General features: G+C 48.0%; 1 protein-coding gene across 1 annotated transcript in view; it reads left to right on the plus strand.

Moving 5' to 3' along the window:
• The first annotated feature begins 2,727 nt into the window (after positions 1 to 2,727).
• The window catches only part of NFAT5 (nuclear factor of activated T cells 5), a 66,562-nt gene continuing 45,134 nt past the window's right edge, over positions 2,728 to 24,155 (plus strand). Inside the window, exon 1 of the mRNA XM_086469183.1 lies at positions 2,728 to 2,800. Within this exon, the coding sequence (XP_086325309.1) occupies positions 2,728 to 2,800 (73 nt within the window). The remainder of the gene's footprint in view (positions 2,801 to 24,155) is intronic.

The following is a 24,155-nucleotide window of genomic DNA, read 5'->3' on the forward strand; positions in this document are numbered from 1 at the left end:
GCGTTCCTGTGTGACCTGCTCTGGGTGGTCCTGCTCTGGCAGGGGGGTTGGACTGGGTGATCTCCAGAGGTCCCTTCGAACCCCTGACACGCTGCGATTCCCTGTAACCCCTCCGTGCCATCGCCGTAACTTAAGGAACCGCAAAGCAGACAGCAGCGTTGCCACAAGGAAACGTCACCTGTCGGCTGAACGGTGCCGTAGTGATTACAGCAAAGCTCTCGGGAGGATTTTTAACCCGGGAGGATACTCGTGCCCAGCTTGAAGCACGTGAGCAACGTCCTGGCGTGACGCCGGCTGCCCGCTCCGCTTGGCACAGGAGCGGAGGAAAAGGCCTGCGCAAGCGCCGGGCACGGGCAGGGGAGAAACTCGCTTGGCGCTCCGGCGAGGCAGCAGCAGAGCTCTGCGGGCAGCAGCAAACGGCCGGGGAGGCGTCCAGGGGGCCTCGACAGCCTGTTCCGAGCAAAGCACCCGAGGGCCGCTCCTGGCTCTCGGCGCAAGCGGCCGGGGCTGTTCCCAGGGACGGTTGTACTCGCTGCGAAGGGAAGGAAAACACTTTGCCTCGTCAGTGGTTCGCCCTCAGACACGCTCTGCTCTGTAGACACGATAAAGATAACAGGTTTAATAACAATCCTATTGTTTTGTTGGGCAAATCCTTACACACCCGAGCACGGCCGGTGCAAAACTGCAAGGGGTGAGCACGTGAGGGGGCACAAACAGGGGACACGGCAGGGCAGACGGTGACAGGAGAGGAAGAGCCTAAATACAAACGAGCCCCCGGGCAGGGCTGAAAAGTTCAGGCGCGCGCCACGGCGCGAGCACCGTGCCCTCTCGAAACGCCAGGAATGGCGACGGAGTCAGGCAGAGGAGAGGAGAAGCCAGCGCAGCTCCAGGGGATTAGAGCGGCACGTCTGGGGTGAAAGAGACACCCGACTTCAAAGGCCACCGCGCGCGCGGCGCCCCGTTGCCATCATTCCTCCGCAGGTCTGCGAAACCGGGATGCCGTGTGCGTGCCGTGCCACGCCGACGCCCCCGGGGAACGAAATCCCGGCGCTCGAAGCGCCGAAGCAACGGTGCCGTGGGCGCGGGAGCGCGGCCGGACGCCTGGTGAAGACACCGGGCAGGAGCCTGCCCCACGGTGATCGGCTGAGCGACGGACAGCCGCCTTCAAGGAAACCCTCCCGTGCCCCGCGGGGTGCAGCGTTTCTGGAAGCTGCCGAGCGTTTTTGGAGAGTGGTTTTGTCGGGACCCGAGGGCGGACGGGCACGGGAGCCAGCTGTGGGAGGGATGGGAGCCAACCTTCTGGTGACACGGTCCCAGCAGGGAAACCGGACCCTCTGCCGCGCCGGAGGCACGCGTCAGCTGTTCACAGCTCCTTCCTCCTCCATTTTTCACAGCTTAAGCATTCGCTCGGCACCTCGGCTCGCTCACATGGCCAACCCTCTCGCTTTCCTGCCCCTTCCCCATTTCCCAAGCAGGTTTTTATCGCCCTGGAAAAGGGATTTTAAATCTGTGCGGGCGACCTTGCCGTAGCTCCTCCCGCTTCTTGCACCTTCTCACAGGGAGAGCAGCTCCCAGACTCCCTCACCTCAACTTTTTAGCACTCGGGTTCTCCAGATTCCCCAGGGCTGGGCTACTTGTTGTCTTAGGGTGTACGCAGCCCTCGTCTCCCTTGATTAAAACGCACTGTTGACACGCTTTCGACCTTCCCATTTTGTTTGATTCTTTATTTGGGGTAACGCAAACAGGAGTTTGGGGGGATGGCACGCTCTCCGCGCCGCGACTCACCATGGCAGAGCGCCGAGGGTGGCCAAGCCCCGCCAGGCTCCGGCGGACGGAGCTGCGATGGCCGCCGGGCCCCACGCCTGCCCCTCGCCTCTTCCCACCCCGGGCGAGGAAGGCAGCGCCGGGCCCTCGCCCACCACAGCCCAGGGGCTGCTGGGCCAGGCCCGATTTGCTCTGGGGACGGCGCCCCCGCAGCCCCGGGCCCTGCTCCCTCCGGCCTTCGGGGCCTCCCCCGCAGCCGCCGGTGCCGCGGTCCCCGCAGCCACCCCCCCCCCCGCGCTCATAGGCCCGCAGGGGCCGGACACCACCCGGTGCTGCCCCCGAGGCAGCGGCCGGGCTCCTCCCGGCGCCGAGGCCTCCCCCGCGGGGCCGCCCCCGCCCCGTTCTAGACGGTTCCGCGCCCCCCGCCACCGCGGCGGCTCTTCCGGCCGGCGGCCCCCCCGCCCTCCGCCTTCCCGCCGCGTTCCGCCCCCTCCCGCATGCGCGCTGCGGCCCTGGCGGCGGCGGCCGGGGGAACGCGGCCGCGGGTCCCTCCGCGCAGGCGCGCAAGCCGCGGCCGGTGGGCTGTTCCGTCGTCGCGTCTCCCCGCCCGCCGGGGCGCATGCGCGGGCCGGCGGCGTTGGGGTTCCTTGTCTGCGCCCCCCCTTCCCCGCCGCCCGCGCAGGCGCAGAGCGGTAACGGAGGGGGCGGTCGGGCGCGTTCCGTTGGCAGCAGCCGGTTCCTGTCAGCGGCGGCGGGTGGCGGTGCCCGGTCCCGACGGCGAGCGGAGCCCCCGGCCTGGCCCGACCCGGCCCGATTCGCGGCCCCGACGTGCGGAGCGCCGCGCTCTCGCCTGCCGGTGTCTCCCCTCCCCACCCCGGGGCGGCGGAGGCAGCAGCGCCCCCCTCCCGGCCCGGCCCCCTCCTCCCGCCGCCCCCCTCGCCCCTGCCGGGCCGCGGAGCTGCGATGCCCTCGGACTTCATCTCTCTGCTCAGCGCCGACCTCGACCTCGAGTCCCCCAAGTCCCTCTACTCCAAGGGTGAGTGTGGCACCGGGCCGGGGAGGCGGGGCCGCGGGGGGGGGGGGGGGGGGGGCGCCGTGCCCGCGCCGCTAACCGTCTGTAGCGCCCGGCCCTGCCGCCCGGGGCCGCGCGTCGGGCCGCCCCCTCCCACCTCCTCCTCTTCCTCGGGCCGGCGGAGAGCTTCGCCCGCCCCGAGGGCGCCTCCCGCCCGCCGCTGCCGCCGGCCTCGCCGGGATGCTCGGCCGCCGGCTCCCCGCCGCGAGGGGCCCCGCGGTCCGCGCTGGGGCTGAGCCCGGCTCCCCCGGCCGCATTCCTGGCCCGGCCGCGGCGGCCTCAAGAATGTGTCCCGACAGGTTCCTGCGCTCGGGGCCCGGCGGAGGCCCCCGCGGGAGCGGCGTCGCGGCGGGGGGCTGCGCGGCCGCGCCACAAGGCCCCTTCCCTCCCTTCCTCCCTCCCTCCCTGCCGGTGCCGGGCTGGGAATGCGGCCCCGGCCCCGCTCGCCGCCCTGTTTACCGAGCCGTTTGGCGGCGCATCCGCAGGGATGCGGGCCGAGCCCCGGCGGAGCCCGGGCGGGGACGGGGAGGGGGGGGCGGCCGCTTCGGCCTGGAGTTGGGAGCGCGGAGTAACGGGGCGGTGGGAGATCGCCCGAAAGCGGCTCGTTAAGTTCCTTGGAACAAGCGGGCTCGCAGAGGACGGGAACGTTGCGATTTGGGTTAGAAACTGGCAAAGAGCCCGAGGGGTGGCGGTACCGGGGGGGGGGGTCAGACGATCTCCGGGCGTTAACCCCGAATGTTGGCGTCTGAGGGGGGGAGCAGGGGGTCGAACGGCGGCGTAGGGGCGGGGGCGGTGGAGCCCGGGAGGGAACGTGGGGAATGCCGAAAGGAAGCGAACCGAACGCCCATCTTCATAACACCCGAATTTTGTTTTGACAAGCGCGCGGTGACAAGGAGGCTCTTAGGAGAGAGGTCACGCACTGCCCCAGCCCGTCCCTCGCCTGCGCTCGCTTAAAAGACTCCAGAGCCACCACTGGGAGTTTGTCGAACACATCTGCCCGCAGCACAACGGACAGGGAGAGGTTTTGGGGGTGTATGACACAAGAAAGGGAAAGTATTTTATTTCCCTGAAGTGAAGGCAGCTGGTCAGAGTTTCATTACAGGGATTTTTTTTTTTTTTTTTTTTAATTTTTGGAACTAATTGTAATATGCTTGTTAACTCCAGGTTGTGTGTTGTCAGTGGTGAAGCTAAAAAATAAAAAGACTTTAATGAGTCAAAGCAGACCTTTAAAGCTCTGAAGCTGCTTTAAGTCATTGTCTTGCTGTTTAGGGATCTTAAAAGTTACCAGCAGTGTGTAGTAGTTTGTAGGTTTTTTTTAAAGATGTTACTACAGGGGTTTAAGGCTCTCCTGTTATTTAACATGTGTTTCAGTCGTAGTGAAGGCAACAGAAGGGAAGGAGTATTTTGAAACAGGACAGTTCTAATTAAAAAAAATACAGATGATAAACCCCCATCAAAATGGTCATTTATCTACTGGAAATGTGAAAAGTGTGCACTGTTAAAATGATTTGTAAAACATTTAAAATAAAAAGGTTCCATGTAAGTTGCGAAATTCCTTCAAGGACTCGTGCTTCATTGAGCAGAACTTGTAAACTCAACAATCTTGCTGTGAATTCTCAAAATTTGTTGTATTTAATGAACTGGTTGAGTGTCTGTTCCGGGTAGGAAAAGGATCTTGCACTGATACATCAAGGGTGTATTTTTTCTTTGATGGTGTTGGTGTGGGTTCAGAGCCAGAAAAGGTCCGGAGAAGGATGCTGGCTGCTTAGGAGTGGCCGTAACGAGCCGCCTGATCCAAACAAGACGGCATATGATGGAGGTGTATGAAGCAGTGACGGGTTATAAAGAGGTTAAAGCAAGGTTTACTTTTCCTATTCGGTCATCGTAAGCGATCAAGGAGTTGTTGAAATGCAGTTTAATTTAAATTAAAACCTAGAACAAATGAATATACTTTTCCAGAATGAATAATGAAGTGATCCTCTTTGCTGTGAGGTTTATTAGTATGATTTTTAGCTGGATTTAGGAAAAGGTATTAGTGGTTATCTGATTAGTCAGAACACACTTCAGCGTGCTTTTTTTTTTTTTTTTTTTCCTAGATAGATACAGATAAACTTATCCTGTGGACAGATGCTGTGGATCAGAGTATGAATACAAGTGATGAGATAAAGGGAAAGGTCTGAACACAGTGAGAAAGCCACAAATATGCGTTTGTGAGGAGGGTGTGTTGGGAGCGTGTAGTTTCTCATAACTGCTCTCCTTTTAGAAATGCAGCTACCCCGCCGTTTGGAATCCAGCTCGCAGGTTGAATCGGGGCCAGTAACTTTTCCTCTGAATTGCATTCCTGTGTGCGCGTCGGGACGGTTGCGGTTGAATGAGACTGGTCTTGTAAGTTGGTTGAGGATGATCGCTGTGGGGTTTTGGAAATACAGAGATGATGGAAGGGAGAGAAGCTGTAGGATTGGGGTGGTCTGGGGAGTAACAGGGGTTTTCTAATGTATGAACTTCAGTTTATTGAAATTAAAGTAGAAGCAGCTTAGTGTTACTGATGAAAATACGCTCGCCTGCTCTTGAAAGTGAAGTTATATCGAAAACCCAGTGAATCGAGACGCAGCTTATGCCGGTGCAGTGTTTTATGGTGTGGTTTGTGCCGCTCCCCCGACAGACCGAGTCATGCCATCCGTCTGTCCCCACGCTGTGTGTTAAAGTTTTGGCTCGCCTGGCCATTTCAGTTAAGATTTTTGTTCTCGTATTCCTTGAAAAATGTTCGGCAAAACTTCTAAAAGCACCCAGCCCTGAGGTGAAACGGCAGCACGGACAAAGGGAGTCTCGTTAATTTAAAATCTGATCTGGTAATTCATTGGAGTTATTTCTTTTCATTTATGCGTGGCTTGGGAAGGAGAATATTTTTCTTGGAGTATCTAAATACTTTATCTTTCAGCTTGTACTCCTGCAGGTGTGGTTTCACGAGCAGTGCCAGCCCGTATGAATTCCCACTTGCCAAGCTGAAGCAGTCTTGTCCCCTGGCTTTTCCTTGCTGCTCTGCTGAAGGCAACACTCACGTGGCCATGCAGCGAACTGGGTTGGGGAACGGATCGGGTTAAAAGTAACTCAGCTTTTCCCTTACTCCTTCTTACCCTGCCCCCCAACAAGGAAAAGGAAAAGGGGAAGAGAAATGTTGATTTTTAACTAGGTGAGTGTCCTGGTCATGTTTGCTGTGGGTCTTCGTGAATGGCTCGTGCTGACTCAAGGCAAGGACATGTGAAGACTAGCAGCGGGGAAGGGTGGGACTGTTTCTCTCGGCAGCAGTGCCAGCTTATGTTGGCCTGAAATGATAGTGAAACCACTTCAGTGCCAGGCCTTGGAATATGACTGGTTATAGCTGTTAAAAAATAAAAGAAGTGCAAAGTGTTGTTTCCAAGGCCTGTCGCTGAAGCTCATCCCCACAGCTCCTGAGGAACTGACTTGGGCTGAGGACTAAACCCGGTCTTTTTATGTATAATCAATATTAAAAAAGGTACGTGCTTTGTAACCATTGCAGAAGGGTGGTGTCTTCTAATAGGAAGGTTATAGATACATGGAAACGTGTGACTGTTTCCTAAGATAATAGAGATATGTGTGAATATCTCAATCCTGAAAATGTTTGGAATGTAATCGGTTCAATTCCCATCTTTACATAACATACTGTCCTTTTTGAAATAAACCGACCCAAATGTGCATACAAGTTAGTAATGCAGTAGAAAAATCACTGGGGCGGAAAACCTAAAACCTTGAGGCTAGTTGTTCTGTGGTTGAGTATCCCATGCAGCGTTCAGATACAGCAAAGTTAGCTAGTCGTAAACAGGCAGGGGTGAAAGACTGCGATTAAAGCAGTTCATCGAACGTCAGGTACTAAATCAATTAATGAAAGGCGTGATTAATTTGGCTAATGCATTCATTTTGAACAATTGCAGAGTAACGTGGGTGTTCCAATAACGTTGCGTTTTTGCACTGCAGCAAGTACAATCAGAACTTTTATTCACATCACAAACCCCGCCCCTCCCACCTCATTTTGCTTTGTCCAGCTGAATAACTGTAAAAAAACTGTAAAAGGAGCAAGAAAGATGTTGGTAGTGTCCTGAATAGCTCTTTTGCCCTAAAAATGTCATATAGTTGAAACTCAGTTTTCCTCCATGGTTATATGTTAAAAGACAGTAATCTGCTTGTGTTTACTGAGAATTGTTGATACAACACGTGCATTTTGGTGATTATTTTTTTTTCCCTACTAGAACCTTTTTCTTTCCTTGCTCCAAGGGATAACTCTGGTGAGACACTGAGTTATCAAAGAGGGATGGAACAGATGCTTCGTAAAAACAGTTGGAGCCTGCTTTTAGTTTTGAACTTTAGAACTAGTACTAGCAATTTTTTAGGGCTAGAAATAGTACTTAGCTTCTTTCCTAGCTCATAGGTGGCGCCGTGTGCGACGCAGTGCTGAGTGTTAGGTGAAGGACGGCCTGCATACGTCCTGCTGCAGCTCTTCAGCTGCCCCCAGGATGTTCTGACTTAGGTCAACTGAAATGGATTCTACCAAAGTTCCTTTAATTCTGTGTTGGCCTTGTAAATGTCCCTTTCTACTTTGAATCTTGCTGGTTTATTTGCTTTAAAACCAAAATCGTGGAATATGTTGCTTCGAGATGCTTATGTGTGGTGCTGGGGGTAGGGGGGAGGACTTTGAGTTCACAGCTTTTCACGCTGTAATTTGAATATTCCAGTGACGGAGCTGTTCAAACAGACCCTTTTCCCTGCCGTCTGTTCTCACCCATGTACTGTTCTCTGAATTGTGCCAGCACAATAGTGTTTTGTGGCTGCAAGATGAATGGGATTAGGAAACCAATCTGGAATGAGTACACTGTACTTCTGATAGGATTTTCTAACATTGTTCTGCTCCCCGGTCTGGTTTACTGTGCAGCTGCACAAGTGGTGGTGTCAAGGCAAGAAAGATGGGGGGTGCTGAGGACTGGGATTAGATGGTAGCAGACGAGATGGAACTGGTAAACCGGCCCTGCTGCGGAAAGAAGCGCTCCTCACGTTGTGCCTCCTGTTGTGTTTGCTGTGCCTGCGCTGTGTGCCGAGACCAGGAGAGCCAGGCGTCCGCTCTGGGCTGGGTTCTTGGGGCTCGGTGAGGGAAGGCGTTTCTGGGGCTCGGGAGGCTGGGCGGGACGCCGCAGCACCTCTCCTGCTGCACGTGTGGATGGAGGAGCGGCAGACTGTTCCTGCCTTGGGTTCTCCTTTGCTGCCTGTTTGTATTGGCGTGTAAATGTGTGGTGAGGATCAAGGAGTAGGGGAAAGGAAGAGGAATTAATAAGCTTTTTCTTTAGTTCTAAGACTAGTTGGATTTTTTCAGTTGTCAGTTTTACTTGTTTTGGATATGGTATTTAGGTCTCTGGAAGTTGTAGATTTTTTTTTCTGTAGAGAATCTCCATACGTTGCCAGATTTTCTTGTCCTGTTTCAATCTAGATGCTCAAAGAAACCATAATTGAACCGTGTGTTTCAATCCCGTGGAAGGATTGGAGTATTGCAATGAGGGGCTTGAATTGGGCTTGATTTAGCGAGATGTCGGCGTGAGCGTGGCAGCGTGGCAGCGCTGCGTTTCTCAGGGAAGCAGGCGCCGGGGCTGCGTCCGCCGGGGCTGCTCCGGGAGGAGGGCGGCTGTGGAACAGACGCGTTGGGTTCAGACTTCTTCCACGTGCAAAGTCAGACGGGCACGTTTTATTACACTGTTTTAATTCAGCAGCGTTTGAGGGTCCTTGGGGACCCAGAGGTTGGAAAACTGTGTTGAGTTATGGTGCGGCTGTTTCTGACGGTGCGTATGCTTTAGAGCAAGACGCTCTTTTCCCGACACTTGTCTTTCCGCCCACCTCGGTCTTTCTTTTTTCAGCTCATCGCATTCTTCTGTGGTGCGAGGTTATGCCGTTCAGTGTCCCTTATAGTTTGGTTTGTTCCGGAAAATTCTTTGTGCAGGTTTGACACTTGCTGTAATGGACATCTGAGAATCTTCAGAATATGAAAATATTAGGAGTCAAGAGTACTTGGGCTTCAATTAGCTCAGGATCTGCGTGTTTGAAATCCATAATAGCTGCTTGTAAGGGGAAGCCGTAGAATACTGCTGTTTAGTATAGTCAGGAAATAGATTTTTTTATCATGTGTTTCCCAGATTGTAGGTTAAGATTTTTTTGATTTTTAGAAAGCATCTGATCTTTATTTCCAAGCTTTCCACAGCATAGTTACCTTTTGGGGTCTGTTGACTAAAAATGGTTGTCAGCCTGGAGCCTTGATCTGATTTTGCACCGGGACACAGATTGCTTGGCTTCATGTGGAGGTGTACCTCTTTGGGTGAGGGGGAATGAAAGAGAAGTAATGCTTTCTTTTCTACACAAAGGCAATGGCCTGAATTAGTCCTGAAGTTTAGACGTGCTGGTAAACCCTAGCAGGAATCGGTGAGTGGCCAAAGTGCAGGTGAAGTACGGTACGTGGTCATGTCTCTGCAGTTTATCACGTTTGTTATCTTCTCTGTGTTTATGTAAAGAGTAAACTGATGAGGTTGAATATTCAGACAAGTTTTGGCTTTCTCATCAGCAAGTAGAGTAATTATTTTAGGAACTGGCTGAAATGAACTCTCAGATCTAGCTTTGAACTGTGTTGTAACGGCGGATTCTAATGGGCACATAGCAAAATCTAAGTAACTGCTATTTCCAGAAGCATGCAGTGCTTCAGCAGTGTTTGAAATGTAAGTGCTCAACATCAGTTACGTTCTGTTGTTAACTCCTGTAGTTGTTAGTGATCCCTATGGTGGATATCACCACACCAGGCTGAGAGGAATGTCTTCACTATTTACGTAAATAGGCTGTGAAGAATCGTTCTTCAGTTCCCCTTGATTACTTGTCCCTCCAGCAGTTGGAGAGGTTTTACAGTTGGTTTGTAAATAATGAGAAAGAATTTCGGGTCACCTTACGAAGTTTATAGAACTAGTGCAGCATGCCAAGGTAATGCAAAGTGTTGATGCTAAGGGCAGGTTTGAGTTGCGGTGGAGTTCAGGCTGTTTGGCGAGCAAAGGGGAGATGGATAGCGGTTCCTGTTAACGCCCAGAGAAGATGAAGCATACAGGAAAGAGATTTAAAGACAGTAGTAAAAAGTTTTCAAGTGTTGGAGTTCTGCTCCTGCTCAGAAAACCTGACTTTACAAGCCAGTTGTTTCGGTCTCTCATTGTCTAGAGGCCTGATTTTTTTTTTTTTTTTTTTTTTGTATGGGCTCACTCAGCAGAAGAATCTCTAAGTTTTGATAGTAGCACTACAGAGTGATTGGAAAAGAATCAGCTGCCGAGTCCAGCAGCTGCTGTTCACTATGGCAGGTTTGTTTTGTGGGTGGGAGCACGTGACGTCCTGGTGTGCCCATCAACTGACAGTGGTCCCGCAGGCTGCTTCGTACAGCGGGGCAGGAGGGTGCGAGTCGTAAGTGACCATCTGCCTTCGTTAACGTTACGTTCCGTTCCGCTTCCCTCGGTGCTTGTCCTCCGGGAGCGTTGATGGCAGCAGCGGCTGCCCCTGAGCTGCGGGCCGTGGCGGAGCTACGTCTGGGTGTGAGTAGCACCGGTCCCCCGGCAGCGTGGCGCGGTTCGGCTGCGTCTGCCTTGGCAGTCAGGTTCCCCTGTACGCGTGCGGGTACACGCTTGGCTCTTTGGGCTGGAACAGCAGCATCTAGAGTCTTACTCAGGTCTCCTTTGACTCCTGGTTGGTTTTTGGATTCAGCAAGGAATTCCACAGTCCAGTTGTGTACTTGGTGAAGAAATATTTGTTATCTTCCACTTCAAGTTTACTCCCTTTTCAGTTGAATATTAGGAATGAGGAGATCTCTGGGTTTAAAATATTTTGAGTATGTTTTTGTTTCTTAAGGGGGAAAAAGGCGGCCTAGCTTGCAGGAGGTGTTCCTGTTAAAGGAGACTTGCTGAGGAACTTATAATTGCAGTTCCTAATAGTCTTGGTTATATCTCTTAAGTAAATGCTACAGACACGAGGAATCTGATTTAGGTTAAACTTTGGAAAACAATCAGATGTCCCCGTTGCGCAGGGTGTGGGAGAGGAGCAGGGCGAGTGCTTCTGGAGGCGCTGCCAGCTTTCAGTCACGCAGTCGTGGAGGTTGGCAGGGACCTCCTGAGATCATCTAATCCAACCCCCGCTCAAGCTGCGCCAGCTGGAGCAGTTTGCCTGGGACCACGTCCAGTTGAGTTTTGACTGTCTTCATGGATGGGGACTCCACAACCTCGCTCGGCAACCTGTGCCAGTGTTTGGCTACCTTCGTGGTTAAGATAATTAAGACGGAATTTAATGTGTTTTAATTGGTGCCACATCAGAAATTCTCATGTCTAGTGTTAGATTGCAGTCCTTTTCTTACTGGGGCACTAAGTCAGGTTTTTCCTTTTGAGTACAGCCATTTATTTTTCTGAAATCTGTCAGAAATGTACACTGAGGGTTACACCGGTTTATCCAGAGCGTGTTCCTTTGAAAATGACTTTCTGGGCATTCCTGGAGCTGGATGCTCCGGGCACACTTGGCACATTCGCCAGTTTTGAACTCCCGTCTACATTTGTTGGTGATAGAGGAAGAACTTGTGTCATCTCTTGTCTGTAGGTGTAGTGGTGTGAGTGTGATCAGTGCCCTTCCTTTGCCTCTGTCCAGATTTCATCGGGGAATAAATCTTACTCTGTTTTTCTTTTAGGGCATCTGAATTCTAGACAGGGCCATCTGCCTCGCTTTGAAACTTGAACCGCACCTGGAATGGAGTTGGTCTTTAATCAGAGGGGAAATCATTTGGTTTCTTATTTTGTGGCCTGAAAGGATTTGGTTTAAGCTTCAGTAATTCAGTTATCTGCTGCCACTTGAGTAAAAAAAAAAATAAAAAAGAAGGTGTTTTTGGAGGTGTGGTAGCAAGGAAGGGATTATATTGTTTAGAGTAAATTTAAGTACTCCTTGCTGTGCAGGTATTTCAGTACATTAATACAATAGCAAAAGAATGCATTTAGGAAGATTACTGCCTTTCTGCACTGGAGCCAAGGAGTCTACAGGCTTTATTTTTACTGAATTCAGCTTTTAGACATAGAGGAAAGACAGCTGAAGTACTGTGGGTGTTTCAAACACACTTTCTCTGGTGGGAGACTGGTTATCTATTGATGAAACTCTAGAGGGCAAGTTTTTTTTCCCCCCTTAGAAGTCCAGGAAGGAAAGACAGTTTAATCGAGCCGGAGAGATCTTCAAGTCTAACAGCATATGATTTTTGAGAAGCTGGCCATAGCAGACTGTAACAGCTCAGTTTATTGGGGAGTGGGGTGGGGTACTCGTAGACAAAGGATTTTGGAATCCCCAAAAGCGTTTGACTGGTATGCTGCATCCATCCAGATAGGATCTTTAGCTGCACGCTTGCCAATTATCCCCATGAACTCTAACCTCAAGGGGCTTATCTTCCATTACATTGTCTGTCCTTGAATCAATGTCAAGCTTTAGGGATAGCCAAGGAAAGCCATGAATGGTATGGCACAGAGAAATAGACCGTGCTTAGTTACTATTTTTTGTGACTCCAGAGATGTAAGACACTCAATGCAATGACCAGGCAGCGATTCCAAACAAAAGACAGCCTTGTTTTTCCTCCTTCTTCCCTTCTGTACACCATTTAATTGTGGAAACAATTGGCAGATGTTTTGGGTGGTGGAAGGATAAATGATTCAAGAATCTGTTAGATTTGTAGAGGGTATCCCTGTTTAGGAAAGCCTGTAAATTAGGGAGTCCGTAGCCGACTGTTAGAGTTTGGAAGGCCCGTTCTAAGAGAAACCCTCTAAACTTACTGGTTCTTGTAAACCCTTCCCTATAGGTTGCTGCTATCAGAGAACAGATGTGGGCTGATCAGTATTCGGTTTGATTTGTTACGACCACCCTTAAGTTTTACGTAACTTGGCAGTTCCAGCTCTGATTCTTTGGTTGCTGCTCTCCCTCCGATTCCAGTGGGGTTTTAGCTCTGTAGTGCAGAAAGGAATCTTTTATCCACATTTTGCTGTTAAATGGTTGGCTCAGGTTCCCACTTGTCTCCTGAGAGTCATGTGTGAACATATTTGGAGAAGAACTTGCTTAATAGTTTCAAAACCTGTTTTTTACAAACAGCTTGCATCTTTATTTCCTTGAGGAATTCCTTCCAGGTGCAGTACTTACCGCGGAGCTCTGCCGGTGGTTGGGTATGCACCTCATTAGTTGCATCTATCTTTATCTGCAGTCGAAGGGAGGCTTGGTGTGGATCAGCAGCGCTGCTTGTTAGAAAGAACAAAGGGCTTGTAGACGTAGAGCCTGAGATGGAACTGTAGCACCTTGTGCTTGGTGAAGCTTGCTTTGAACAAACGCTGTCTGTAACACATGTTCTGCTGTATCATTCAGGCTCACTAAAAAGGATTTTATTTATAACCTGCTTTTTCCCCTTCCTCTTTTTTTTCCAATTTCCAGCACGAGCATGTTCAGAGTAGCTGCCGTTGGTGCTAAACGTGACAAAGCTGAGCAGGCAGTCTGGGACTCGGGTGCCGAGGAGCCTTGTGACTGTAGGAAATGCGTGTGGAGCATCCAGGCTGTCTCTCACTGCTTTCAGTGTTTGTTAACGTGGATGCAGTTTCACCTCCTAATCTGGGTTCTTGCGATCCCAGAGGGAGGCTGGTGAGGTACAAGAGTCCTGGGCTCCGTCGCTTTCACACAACACATCTCTTTGACCTACCTTATCAGTCAGTTTATTAGAAGTGGTGGTACAGATGCCAGGCCTCAGCAGAGCTTTCTTTTAGCTGTGCCAAGGAGTATTGTTTGTTAAATGTTACTTCATGTTTGTTTTTAAAGATTATGTTTATCATCAAACATAGTGGTTGAATTCTAAGTAGAAAGCAAAACGATGGTAGGAAGCATAAATATTTCTCAGTTTTAGGGATGATGAAAGGAAATACCTCTTAATGTCAGTATCTTACTAAAATGAGTAAAGGGAGGGAGGCGTGAAGATGGTTTGTGGGCTTGAGGTGCTAGACATCATGCTAGGAGTTACTAGGACATGTGAAGCCTCATGAACATAGCCTCCACACCCAGGTTTATGATAAAATACTGGATCTGAGAGGTGGCTGCAATGTATTGAAAGTCTCTGCTTTTATTCTTCATGTCAAATATCGTGGTATAGCCTCAAAAGAAAAAAGTATGTGTGTTTTTCATTGCTGGTGTTGCGTGTCTTGTTCTACAGCAAATGTAAGAGATGGCAAAAATAACCCCAAGGGAAAAAAATAGGCAAATCTGAAAAGGCTGAGAAACGTCGTTCTGAGCCACCAGTAAGTTGAGGGTCAGGTGGATGTCTGCGTGGCTGTGAACTGGGCTGGTGACTTGCACCCACGGAACCGGCATAACTGGCTGGAGTGCCTGATTACCGCTCTGTTTCGGTGAACTTTGATTTTGAAACAATAGCAGTTTAGAGTGGTTGATAAATAGCTATTATTAGTATTCTTTGGTCATGCTGTATTTGAGTTTCTTTGAGCGTTTCAGAAATGAAGTCTTTGTAGTGACAGAATGTGAAGATGGGGAGAAAACCAACTATCCTTAAAATGCAGTTTAGTATAGAAACACAAATAAAGAAATGCTGTTGTTGTGATGACTGTATATAACAGTGTTACTTGGCAAAATGAGGTTGTTTGATTTCCTTAATTGAATTTTCATACCTATCATATTTGGACTCTTTCCAAACATAAGCTTAGCTCAGTTTCCTGCATGCTGGAAGATTAAAACATGGCAACACTGGATTTATTTCTCTTTTTAATTCTTAAGGTATTATGAACAGATTGATTTTTTTTTTTTTTAATTTCTTTTTTTTTCCTGCTCTCATTTTGGGTTGTTTATGAGAGAAATGTTCATCTTTGCCACATACGAGGAGTAGTATTTAAAGCCTTTCATACATGTTGCTGAAGGGTTCAACTGTTTAGCGGAGCAGAACCCTCTTATGTTTACGTACTCGCAGTTCTGTCCGTCCGTAGTTGCTCTGCCTTGTCCACTGTGCTGTTTTCGTAGCATCTTTTGAGTTCTTGGGGTTTTGTCTGCAGTTTACAACTGCACAGGGCACTTTTCACTAAGTCATTACTGGTCCATTTCTTGAAGTGACAATTACTAAATAATGTTGTTCTCTCTTTCCGAGATGTGTAAAATTGGATGCAAACAAGAGACAGGATTTATACTGCCTGTCTACATTTATAAAAGTACTCTTTGAGCTGTGAATGGGGATGACTGAAACACAGCCAGGAAGGCTTTATTTGATATTTGGATGAACGCCATAACTAGAATTCAGCTAGCACATGCCTTTGTCAGTTGTTGAAATTCAACTTTGAAAGGATTAATTTCTCAACCCTACCATGCTGTGCAGAATCTTGAATATTGAGATTAACAGCTTTGCTGAAGGTGGATAGAATCCTGCAGTAACTGATTTTTGTGCAGTTGCAATTGCTTGCAAAATTACCTTTTGAATACTAGCATTTTTGGTACTAATACTTGCGCTTTAAAAAAAAGTGCCAGAAACAACTTTTAGCTTTCATTTTTATTTTTAAGTGCAAGAAATAATGATACTGCAGTTGTGATAAAATTTTAATTACTTTGGTGGTTAATAATATATTACTGATCATCTTTCGTTGAAATAGAAGGGGCTGTCTTTCAGCAAACTCCTCTCTTCTTCACTAACATACTATAATGTGCGTTTCAGTGTTGTGTAGTGGCATTTGCAGGCAAGATTTGGGTTTTTACAGTGCCCAGTGCTACACCATCCACACAGAGTGCTCTGACCCTCTGCTGATTCTTCAGAGGGGAGCTGCACCGACACAAACTTTGTAATTATGAAGTTTTCTTGTGCGGGCAGAACCATGGCATCTGCCTTTCCCTATGTGCTCACGAATCGTGTTGGTTTAGGGTTCGCTTCTTTTGTCTGAAGCCAGAGGGAACTGGAAGGAAGATTTTCTGTTTGGCTGTGTAAAACATCCTTGTATACACTGCGGTTTCTTTGAAAACCTGCCACTGTTGCTGTAGCAGCGATATAGTTCTGCCAGTATTGACAATAACAGGAGCACTGGCGGGAAGACTCGCTTCCAGTCGTTCACCGATTTACATCTACAGATACTCTGCGTGTAGCGTGGCAGATGAGGGAGGGAATGGTACTCTAGAGTTTCTTTCCACTGTCCCCTCTTTAGAGGTGCTGCTGAAATGAAGGCAGCAGGACAATGGCAGGAAGTGTGCAGAGTGTCTTGCTGACCTACCTTCAGTTGAGAGCTCTCTGAAAAACAGTGGTCCAGGTGGTGCTGGGGCACTTACTGAGCATGGGTCGGTGGGTGCAGGAGCAGGAGGAGGTAGGCTTTACCTATTTTGGGTTATGCTGTCAACCTGAACTGAGTCCTACGTTTAATCACGTTATTCCGAGGCGTACCCAAAGACATGAAATGAAAGCCTCGTTTTGGTGAGTGTTGCCTAGTGGATGGAGCACTGGGTAGGACAGGTTTGATGTGTCCTGCTGCCGCCTGGCTGGGGAGCCCTGGGACTTATGTTCTTCCTACGACTCAGTTGTTGCATTTGGAAAAATAGGAGTAATCAGACTGACAGCTTTGTGAAATGTTTTAAGGTGTCTGCATCAAGACTCCTGAGCAGCGTGTGGTGTCCTTTTGCTCAGCTTCACTGACTACAGGCTTGTTCTTGCTCTTTGGCTTTTGCCCCACAGTTATGCAACAAGTATCTGTGGTTTGGTGGCAGCGTTAGGTTTACTGTTGGACTTGATGGTCTTAAAGCCCTTAATGATTCTGTGATTCTTTGAACAGCGCTGCGTTTTATCCATTCTTGTGTATGCTAGAGCAGGCTCTTCCCTTCTCGCTCTGGGTGAACCTTAAACCTGTCTTCAGGGCTGTTTGCCTTGTTTTAACTGCTGCTGAGCGAGCCTGGGTTAAGTCTGCTGAAGTTGCAGAGATGTTAGGAAATACAGAAGCTATGGTAGTCTGTAATATATCATAAATCCTCTTTTGACAGATAAAGAACAAAACCTGATTTACTCTTTGTTGTCTATTCTTTCCTTCTTCCAAATCTTGTTTGTAACTTTATCATATAAAATCTCTGCTCTACCTTGAGTAGAGCTGCCATTGTCTGCAGTTTTTGTGGGTGATTCTCACTTCTACAAATGAGAGTTTGAAACTCAAAACCAACCAACCAATGAAACAAAAAAGAAAGGAAAAAAACCCAAACCCAAACAACAACAAAACCACCACAGTGGAGCAGAAAGTACTTTAGCGGTCACGGATTCATCTGGCCTGTGCCTGTCCCAGTCTGTTTCTGTTCTTTTTTTATGCACTAGACTCTCTGTCTGTCTTCTAGTTGCCTTTCTCAGACTCTCAAAGCTTCCTCTGTTGAGCTTCTTACTGAGTCCTCGTTATCCTGCTTTGGCTTCCTGGCTGCGCTGTCCCTCTTGCCGTGCCCCGCGCCGGGCCCCGTATCACCGTGCCATCTCCTGGAGCAACGATTCTTAAAGCACCCCGCTGGCTACGGGCAGGTGCCGTTTCCTTCGCACGCAGGTGTAGGTGTGTATTCTCAGTGTAGCTGTAGTAACATTTCCTCTCGCTAACTCGGAGATGGAGAAGCAATAGACTGTATTTTCGCTGCAGGGTTTATCCCAGTGGGTCCTGGTGTTACTTCTCCCAGCGTAGCCTGGATGAAGCGAGAGCAGTCACTGCGCTATGAAACATGGAGCCTCTGTACTGGTTCTAATGCCTGGTGTACTTGAGGGTGGCCTGAGGTTTCTGAAGCGTGTCCTTCGTTCCCTGTGCTGTAGTAACCAAACTTGGCCAGGAAATGCTTTTCCTGGGATTTGCAGGAGAACCTGTTTGTCCTTGGTGGGTGTATGGCGGGAGCTGTGGGGAGGGCGAAGAACTGGAGGGCTCAGCAGCTGGCTCTTACAGGTTCTTCCTGACAGCTTCAAAGTGTTCCCACACCCAAGCTCTTCTAGGCAGAAAAAGCCGTGCAGGTCACATGACACTAACATTTTGCAAGAAAGCAAGGCTTTGGTTAGATGGCGAGTATTTAGAGCTGATGTAACACCCCCCCTGTTCCCCCCATCGTTCTTTAAAAACGTTGTGAACTAGACTATTGTGGTGGAGTCGGTGGCACACAATACACTCAACCACTAAATTATGTTGTTTATCATAGACGCTGGACTTCTGAGTACAGAACATGAAGATAAATGAACAAACCACAAGGTCTTCTGGCAGATTCAGAGGCCAAGTTTTTCAGCTGTGGAGTAGATTTTGGTTTTAGCATCTCTAACAACAAAAGTTTCTGGAAGATACTCGGTTGCGTGTATAGTTTTATTAGTACAGCTACCTTTGGGGCAAGGAGTGACAGTCAGGCCTTTAGTTGACACTTGGAACCTTGGGAATACGGGATTAGCCCAAAACTGTGTCTTAACGTGAACTGATCAGCGTCGTAGAATCTTGATACATGTGTGTTTGGTTACTCTGAACGTGAATTTGTATGCTTAGCTGGGGCTGTGGTGGAATATGGACACCTTCTATTTTTTCCTTTATAGAGTTTCCTTAATTAGCTGAGCACGTGTGCTCCTTTTGACTTTTCTCACCTACCTCCCGTGTGGCAGAGGCTACCTGCAGGTTCATGTGTTTCTAATTGTTTTTTAATCTTAGTTCCATATAAACAACTCTTTTTGCCTGTTTGCTTGCTTGGTTTTTTGATCAGCTTAGAGTACATCATTAGAAGAGATTTCTGCTTGGATGCTGCCAGCTGATTAGAAGAGTACACCAAGGTTTTGTCTAATCTCTGGTGTGACCGTCATGTGCTGCAGCAAGGAAATGGCTTTGGAAGAAGCAGCCAAATCTGTACGGGTATTAAAACATGTTGAGGAGACTAGTATCAGTGGGGATCAAATGGGCAGCCATTCAGTGCAGGGAGCTTATTAAAAGACAAGGATTAACTTTTTTTTTCATGAGGTCATCGAAGTGGTAAGGGATTTCCAGGATGTACCTACCCTTAAAGGCAAAAATGCCAGCTGCAAGTGGAAGATGCTCTGTCTCTGCCGCCGCTGCAGAGAGTTTGGCTGGTTCTCGTCATCACCCGTTTATTGATTGTGCTCGCCCGTGCGATTGCCTTTTGAGCAGGAAGGCTGTCACTGCCTTGTAGTCTAGGAGAGGGGATGAAAGGGGTGATGCTGAGGGACCCCCCAGCATTAGAGGGGGTGAAGTTGCAGGAGCAGGTCACCGTGGTGGAGCAGACGGATGGGTGGGCAGGGGGAGAGCTGGGCCTGTATTTCAACAACCTCCTCAAGGCTGGGCCTGGGGAACAACCTGGAGAAGTGGCCTTGAGGTGGGAGTCGGAGCTGCCACCTGGTTAAGTGATGTCTGACATCTTTGTTGTTAAGAGGAAAACTGTAGCAAAAAAAGGGATTTTCCACATCGTGATCAGAAATTGATTTAGAGGCTGTTATGTACGTGGAAGGATGGCTTCAGCTAAAGGCAGAAGCAATACTTTTTTCCTGGCTTCTGGTCTAGTGGGAGGTGTCCCTGCCATGGCGGGGGGTTGGAACTAGATGCTCTTTGAGGTCCCCTCCAACCCAAAGCATTCTATGAATCTATGATTTTATGATAACCTGCTAATAACACTTCTCCACTGTGTCAAGCTTAACTAGTTACTCTACTGAATTTACATTGATTACTTAAAAAAACCCCAAAAACGAGAGGGGAGGGGGAATTAGATGCCTAGAAAGCAGAAATGGCTATTTTACTGGATATTGCTCTCTTAGTTCTGTGGCAGGATTCTGTGGACCTGTAGCAGCCTGGAGTAGATGACCTTTCCACACGGTGATATCAGTCTCCCTCGACGTTAGTTCTGGCCTCGTTTGCTAGTAGGTCAGGGCAGAGTTCTTCATCAAGTTCGTAACTTGGCTTCCACGTGTGGAAGTTCTGGGTGGCATGGCTTTCCTTCTGGTACAGCCTTGGTGTATCTAAGGAGCATTCTGTAACGTTTGAGGCGTTTGGTGATACTGGCGGTACGAGGATGTCTACATTCATTATGGATGAGCCTGCTGTTGCTTTTAAACACTGGAAACGGGTATTCTCTGCTGTTTTCTGTATCTTCTGTGCTCCCAGTGTCACCAAGTGCTGAGTTACAGGAAGCAGCTCTTTGGTCATCCGATCAGAAGGGTCCTGGTTAGATTCACTGGTAGGCTAAGAAAGCCTCACAGAAATTTGAGGACAGACAAGTTCTTTTGTAACCTCATGAACCAGCCCTAGCCCAGCACAGGTTACTGAGGCGCTATGTTACTAGAAATCGCAGTTCTTTATCTGTATAGCTGAAATTCTTGTGTAGATGCAACCGAAAGGTCATCCAAGATTCATTAAAGGTGGGTAGCTGCAGAAAGGTCTTGCAAGTGCTGCATGTGATGGAATGTTGGATCCACATGCACTGGGTTTGCTGCATTACAGCTGAACTCATTATTTATGACTACTTTCATTAGCTATTTTGGGGAAACTGCTCCTCTTTCCTTTTCTGCATTCCGTCCTCTTGAAGTGACAGCATCTATCTCCATTTCAGTGTTGAACTTGTGCTATTTAACAAGAGACCCTTACTTTGAAAGTGGCTTCTCTTCTGACCTCAGGAGGTTATCTGGAATGCTGAAATGAGAATTCTCCTTTTTTGTTTTAAGGGAGAGCATTCTCCATGATGAGAATACGTACGCTTTGGAAGAAGAGGGGCTTTCTTTGGAACATGTCCAAAGCTGCAGTGACTTCTTACAGAATCTTACAGTTGCCTTAGCACACCCAAACAGGAACCACTTTTGTTGTGTTCCCTTTGCTTCCATAAGCTTAACTGCGATGTTCCTCAGATAGTTTAATAGAATCACAGTTTCCTAGTGAGTATGGGGGAATCCAGTGTTGCTGGTCGCAAGGCATGGTGTGTATCTGAAAGGTCCTTTGATCCTGTGGTGATGAGAACGATTTAAAAAATTCAGCGCAGTGTTTTCTGTTGGTGGCAATGGGGGAAGGCTGGAGTGCTTAGATTTTGCTGTAAGCCCGGGTGCCTGTAGGGTAGCCTGGTTAGTCTGTGTGTAGAAATCTAAAGCCAGCCCTACGAAAGGGGCAGCTCTGTGTGTGCACTATGTGAGTAAAATAGGGGGGAAGGAGCACTTAAAGATTTCAGTTTGCTGTCACAAACCACCAGCCTTCTGTACTTCCACTGTGGTATTATCAGATCAGCTTCACCCACTGTTTCCGACCTTCTCTGAGGTACTTTGCCTAAATCTTTCCAAGGCCTCTCCTCTCTCTCCCTCAAAGGCAGAAGTCCTGTCACCAGCTGCTGGGACTGATCTGCATACATGTAGACCCAAGGATGTGTTTTGTGCAGAGTGATCATAATGCACCCAGCCCTTTCACAGATAACTTTTGTTCAGTTCTTTTGATTTTAAATGGACTGATTTCAGTTGTTTGTAGCAGGTGAGCATCCCGTCTAGCAGCATTGTATATCCTCTTGAGTATCTTCAGGATTTATTGCTGCTCTTTCAGTTTTTTGAGAGAAGTGGTGGTGAGTACCTTTCACCCGAGACTGGATACTGGCTCGGCGGCTGCTGGTAGCCGAGTGTGCTGGAATGCTTATTGTTGGGCTGGGGCGTGCTGCTTTTGATGTGCTGCAGTAACAAGCAGGTCCAGTATCTTATTACTTGATTATTTTTCATTAATATTTCAATTCTGAATGTTTTGTGCACTTTCAAGCAGTACACTAACAAAATCTTGTCCTGCCCAGATTTAAAATTTTGTGGTGTTGGATCTTGACCTCGTGTTCGGTGCTGTTCTGGTTGGTACAGCCATGTGAAATACCACTTTCTGAACTGTCAGTGTAACTGGCAGGAAGATCAAAGTTACAGGCAGCTGATCTTGGATGAGAGATTATAGGGGTAGGATAATCGGATAAAGGGCAGTTGAAGAAATTTGACAGTTAAAATACTTTTTCGTAAATCTGTCTGTCCCGATTTCAGCAGTAGAATTTGCAAAGCCTGGGATCATCCAGTTGGTCTAGCTGAGGTGTTTTGAGGGAAGATAGGAGATTCAGTAGTTCATTGTAGATAGGATGTCTAATAGCTGATTACGTGGATGGAGGTGAAGGTTTGTATGTGGAAACGAGTGCAAATGCGCAACTCTTAACAAAAGACTGATCATCAGCTATTTTGTTTGTGTGTTGATCTTGTTTATATTTGATAATAACAGTAACCCTGAAACACATGTTCCTCTCTTCCTGTAGGCAGAAAGAAAATGTGTTTAGGGGAGATGTTGGGTGTAAATGGAGCTACTTCTAGCAAAAAACCCGTAAACTTGAGATCAGCTGATGTATCTGTCAAGGGGATTTGAAATCAGCAGTAGGTTATAAGACACTTTGTGCTGTCAGCCGGCTGGAACTTGACTCGGTTCAACACGGTGGCTGCTGAAAACAGGATTCCTGTCTATGTGTTTTTTCTTGGTAATTAGGTAGAAATACGTAATGGTGCTGAATTTTTGTTTCTACCTTCAAATGTAATGCTGCATTTACATAACAGCCTTTTCTTTTCTGTGGGTATTTTCCACATAGAATAAACAGAAAATTATAGCAGAAAATTTCGTATGCTCAGTGTTCGTGTGTGTGCACGCGTGTGAAGACGTGGTGATGGAGGGGAGGCTGATCAATAGGGGAGGGAGCTTAGCTATTTAAATGTGGTATCAGGCGTAGAGGGAAACTATATCCTCTGGGGAAGAATTAGTTTCCTTGCAACAACTCTAATCTTTCTGGGATTTGTCAGTTTTTGCTTTAATGCTATTTATAGTGCAGCATATATAAACATTGGCCTGTGTTTAGGTGAAAACACAAAGTTTCATTTGAAGTCTGATTTGTGTAGAGCAGGTTCGTTGCAGCGAGCTTTCTTAAAGGTACCCAAACAATTTCAGGTTCCTCTGAGAAGCGTTGAAATGATAGCTCCTAGTAATCCAGTTCAGACTGTGAAGCTACATCTGTTCTGAAGAAAAGCCAGGAGGTGTGTTTTCGTGTGGTGGGTGGTTTTTTTTTTGTTTTTTGTTTTTTTTTTTTAGGTTTGGATTTGACCTTAAACTTCTGCCTTGTGTTCATAGAATAGTTTGGGGTGGAAGGGGCCTTTCAAGGCAGGGATGTCTCCAACTGGATCAGGTTGCCCAGAGCCCCGTCCAACCTGACCTTGAATGTTTCCATGGATGGGGCTTCTACCATCTCTCTGGGCTCCTCCTAAGAGCTTGCTCTGTCCTCTCATTCTACAGCTGTCAAGGCTAATGCCAGCTTTTTTCCCAAGTGTAGGGCACATCTTCAGTTCTAGGTGTGGTATCCAAGTGTTGTAGGATTGAAAACTGGGTGTCGTCTTTTAGACCGGGTTTCAAGTAGTTTGGTCTTTCGTCAATGAAGCATGAAATTAAAAGATTTGCCCTCAGTGGTCTTGTGATGTTTGGGAATGTGCTGCAATTCTAATGCTAGCTTTTCCCTCCCTCCCTCTCTTTATCGTATTGTTAGAATTATTCACAACGATTATAATTGTGCTTTTGCGGATTACTGATAAAATTATGTGTTCCCTGAGAAGGAAATATGCTGTGGGAGTTTTGTATCTGAGCATCCCTTTAAAGCAGCAAACTTGACAGAACCTTTGTCACATTTGAAAGTTAAAAATAAATTTATTGGAGGAAAAAAAAAACACAAACCCAACAACAAACCCAAGGAGAAAAGCTCACTGTTACCTAATAACTTAGCTTTTGGAAATGAGGCTTTGTAATTGATGCCAAGTATCTTATGAGTCATGACAGAATTATGATGATGAGAGACTTTCTCCTCAAAGAGGATTTCTTGAGAGACAACAGAAAGGAATGAAAGTGTGTGCATGTATATGCGACATATATATAAAACTGTAACGGTTTCTCAACATACATATATGTGTTACAGTCCCTCCTTTGGGGCCTGTCACTAAACATAACCTTACTCAGAGGCACAGGGGTGTCGAGAAGGGCAGTACCCTCTCGTGTCACAATGGTGTTTCTCTTCGGCTGGTGTATCTGCTTTTCATTGTTGGGACAAAATCTGAACCTTTCGTTCTTCAGTCTCTTGCATTAAGATACTCTTCTTGAAGGAAATTTGTCCTTCAGCAGAAAATAGAGCCCCACACATCTCGTGGTTTCCAAAGGCCACATTTTGCTTGGAGAATTTTTTTGATGTATTGATGGCAATG

Source organism: Leptosomus discolor, chromosome 8 (genome assembly GCF_034619465.1).
Source record: "Leptosomus discolor isolate bLepDis1 chromosome 8, bLepDis1.hap2, whole genome shotgun sequence".
NCBI classification, from domain to species: domain Eukaryota; kingdom Metazoa; phylum Chordata; class Aves; order Leptosomiformes; family Leptosomidae; genus Leptosomus; species Leptosomus discolor.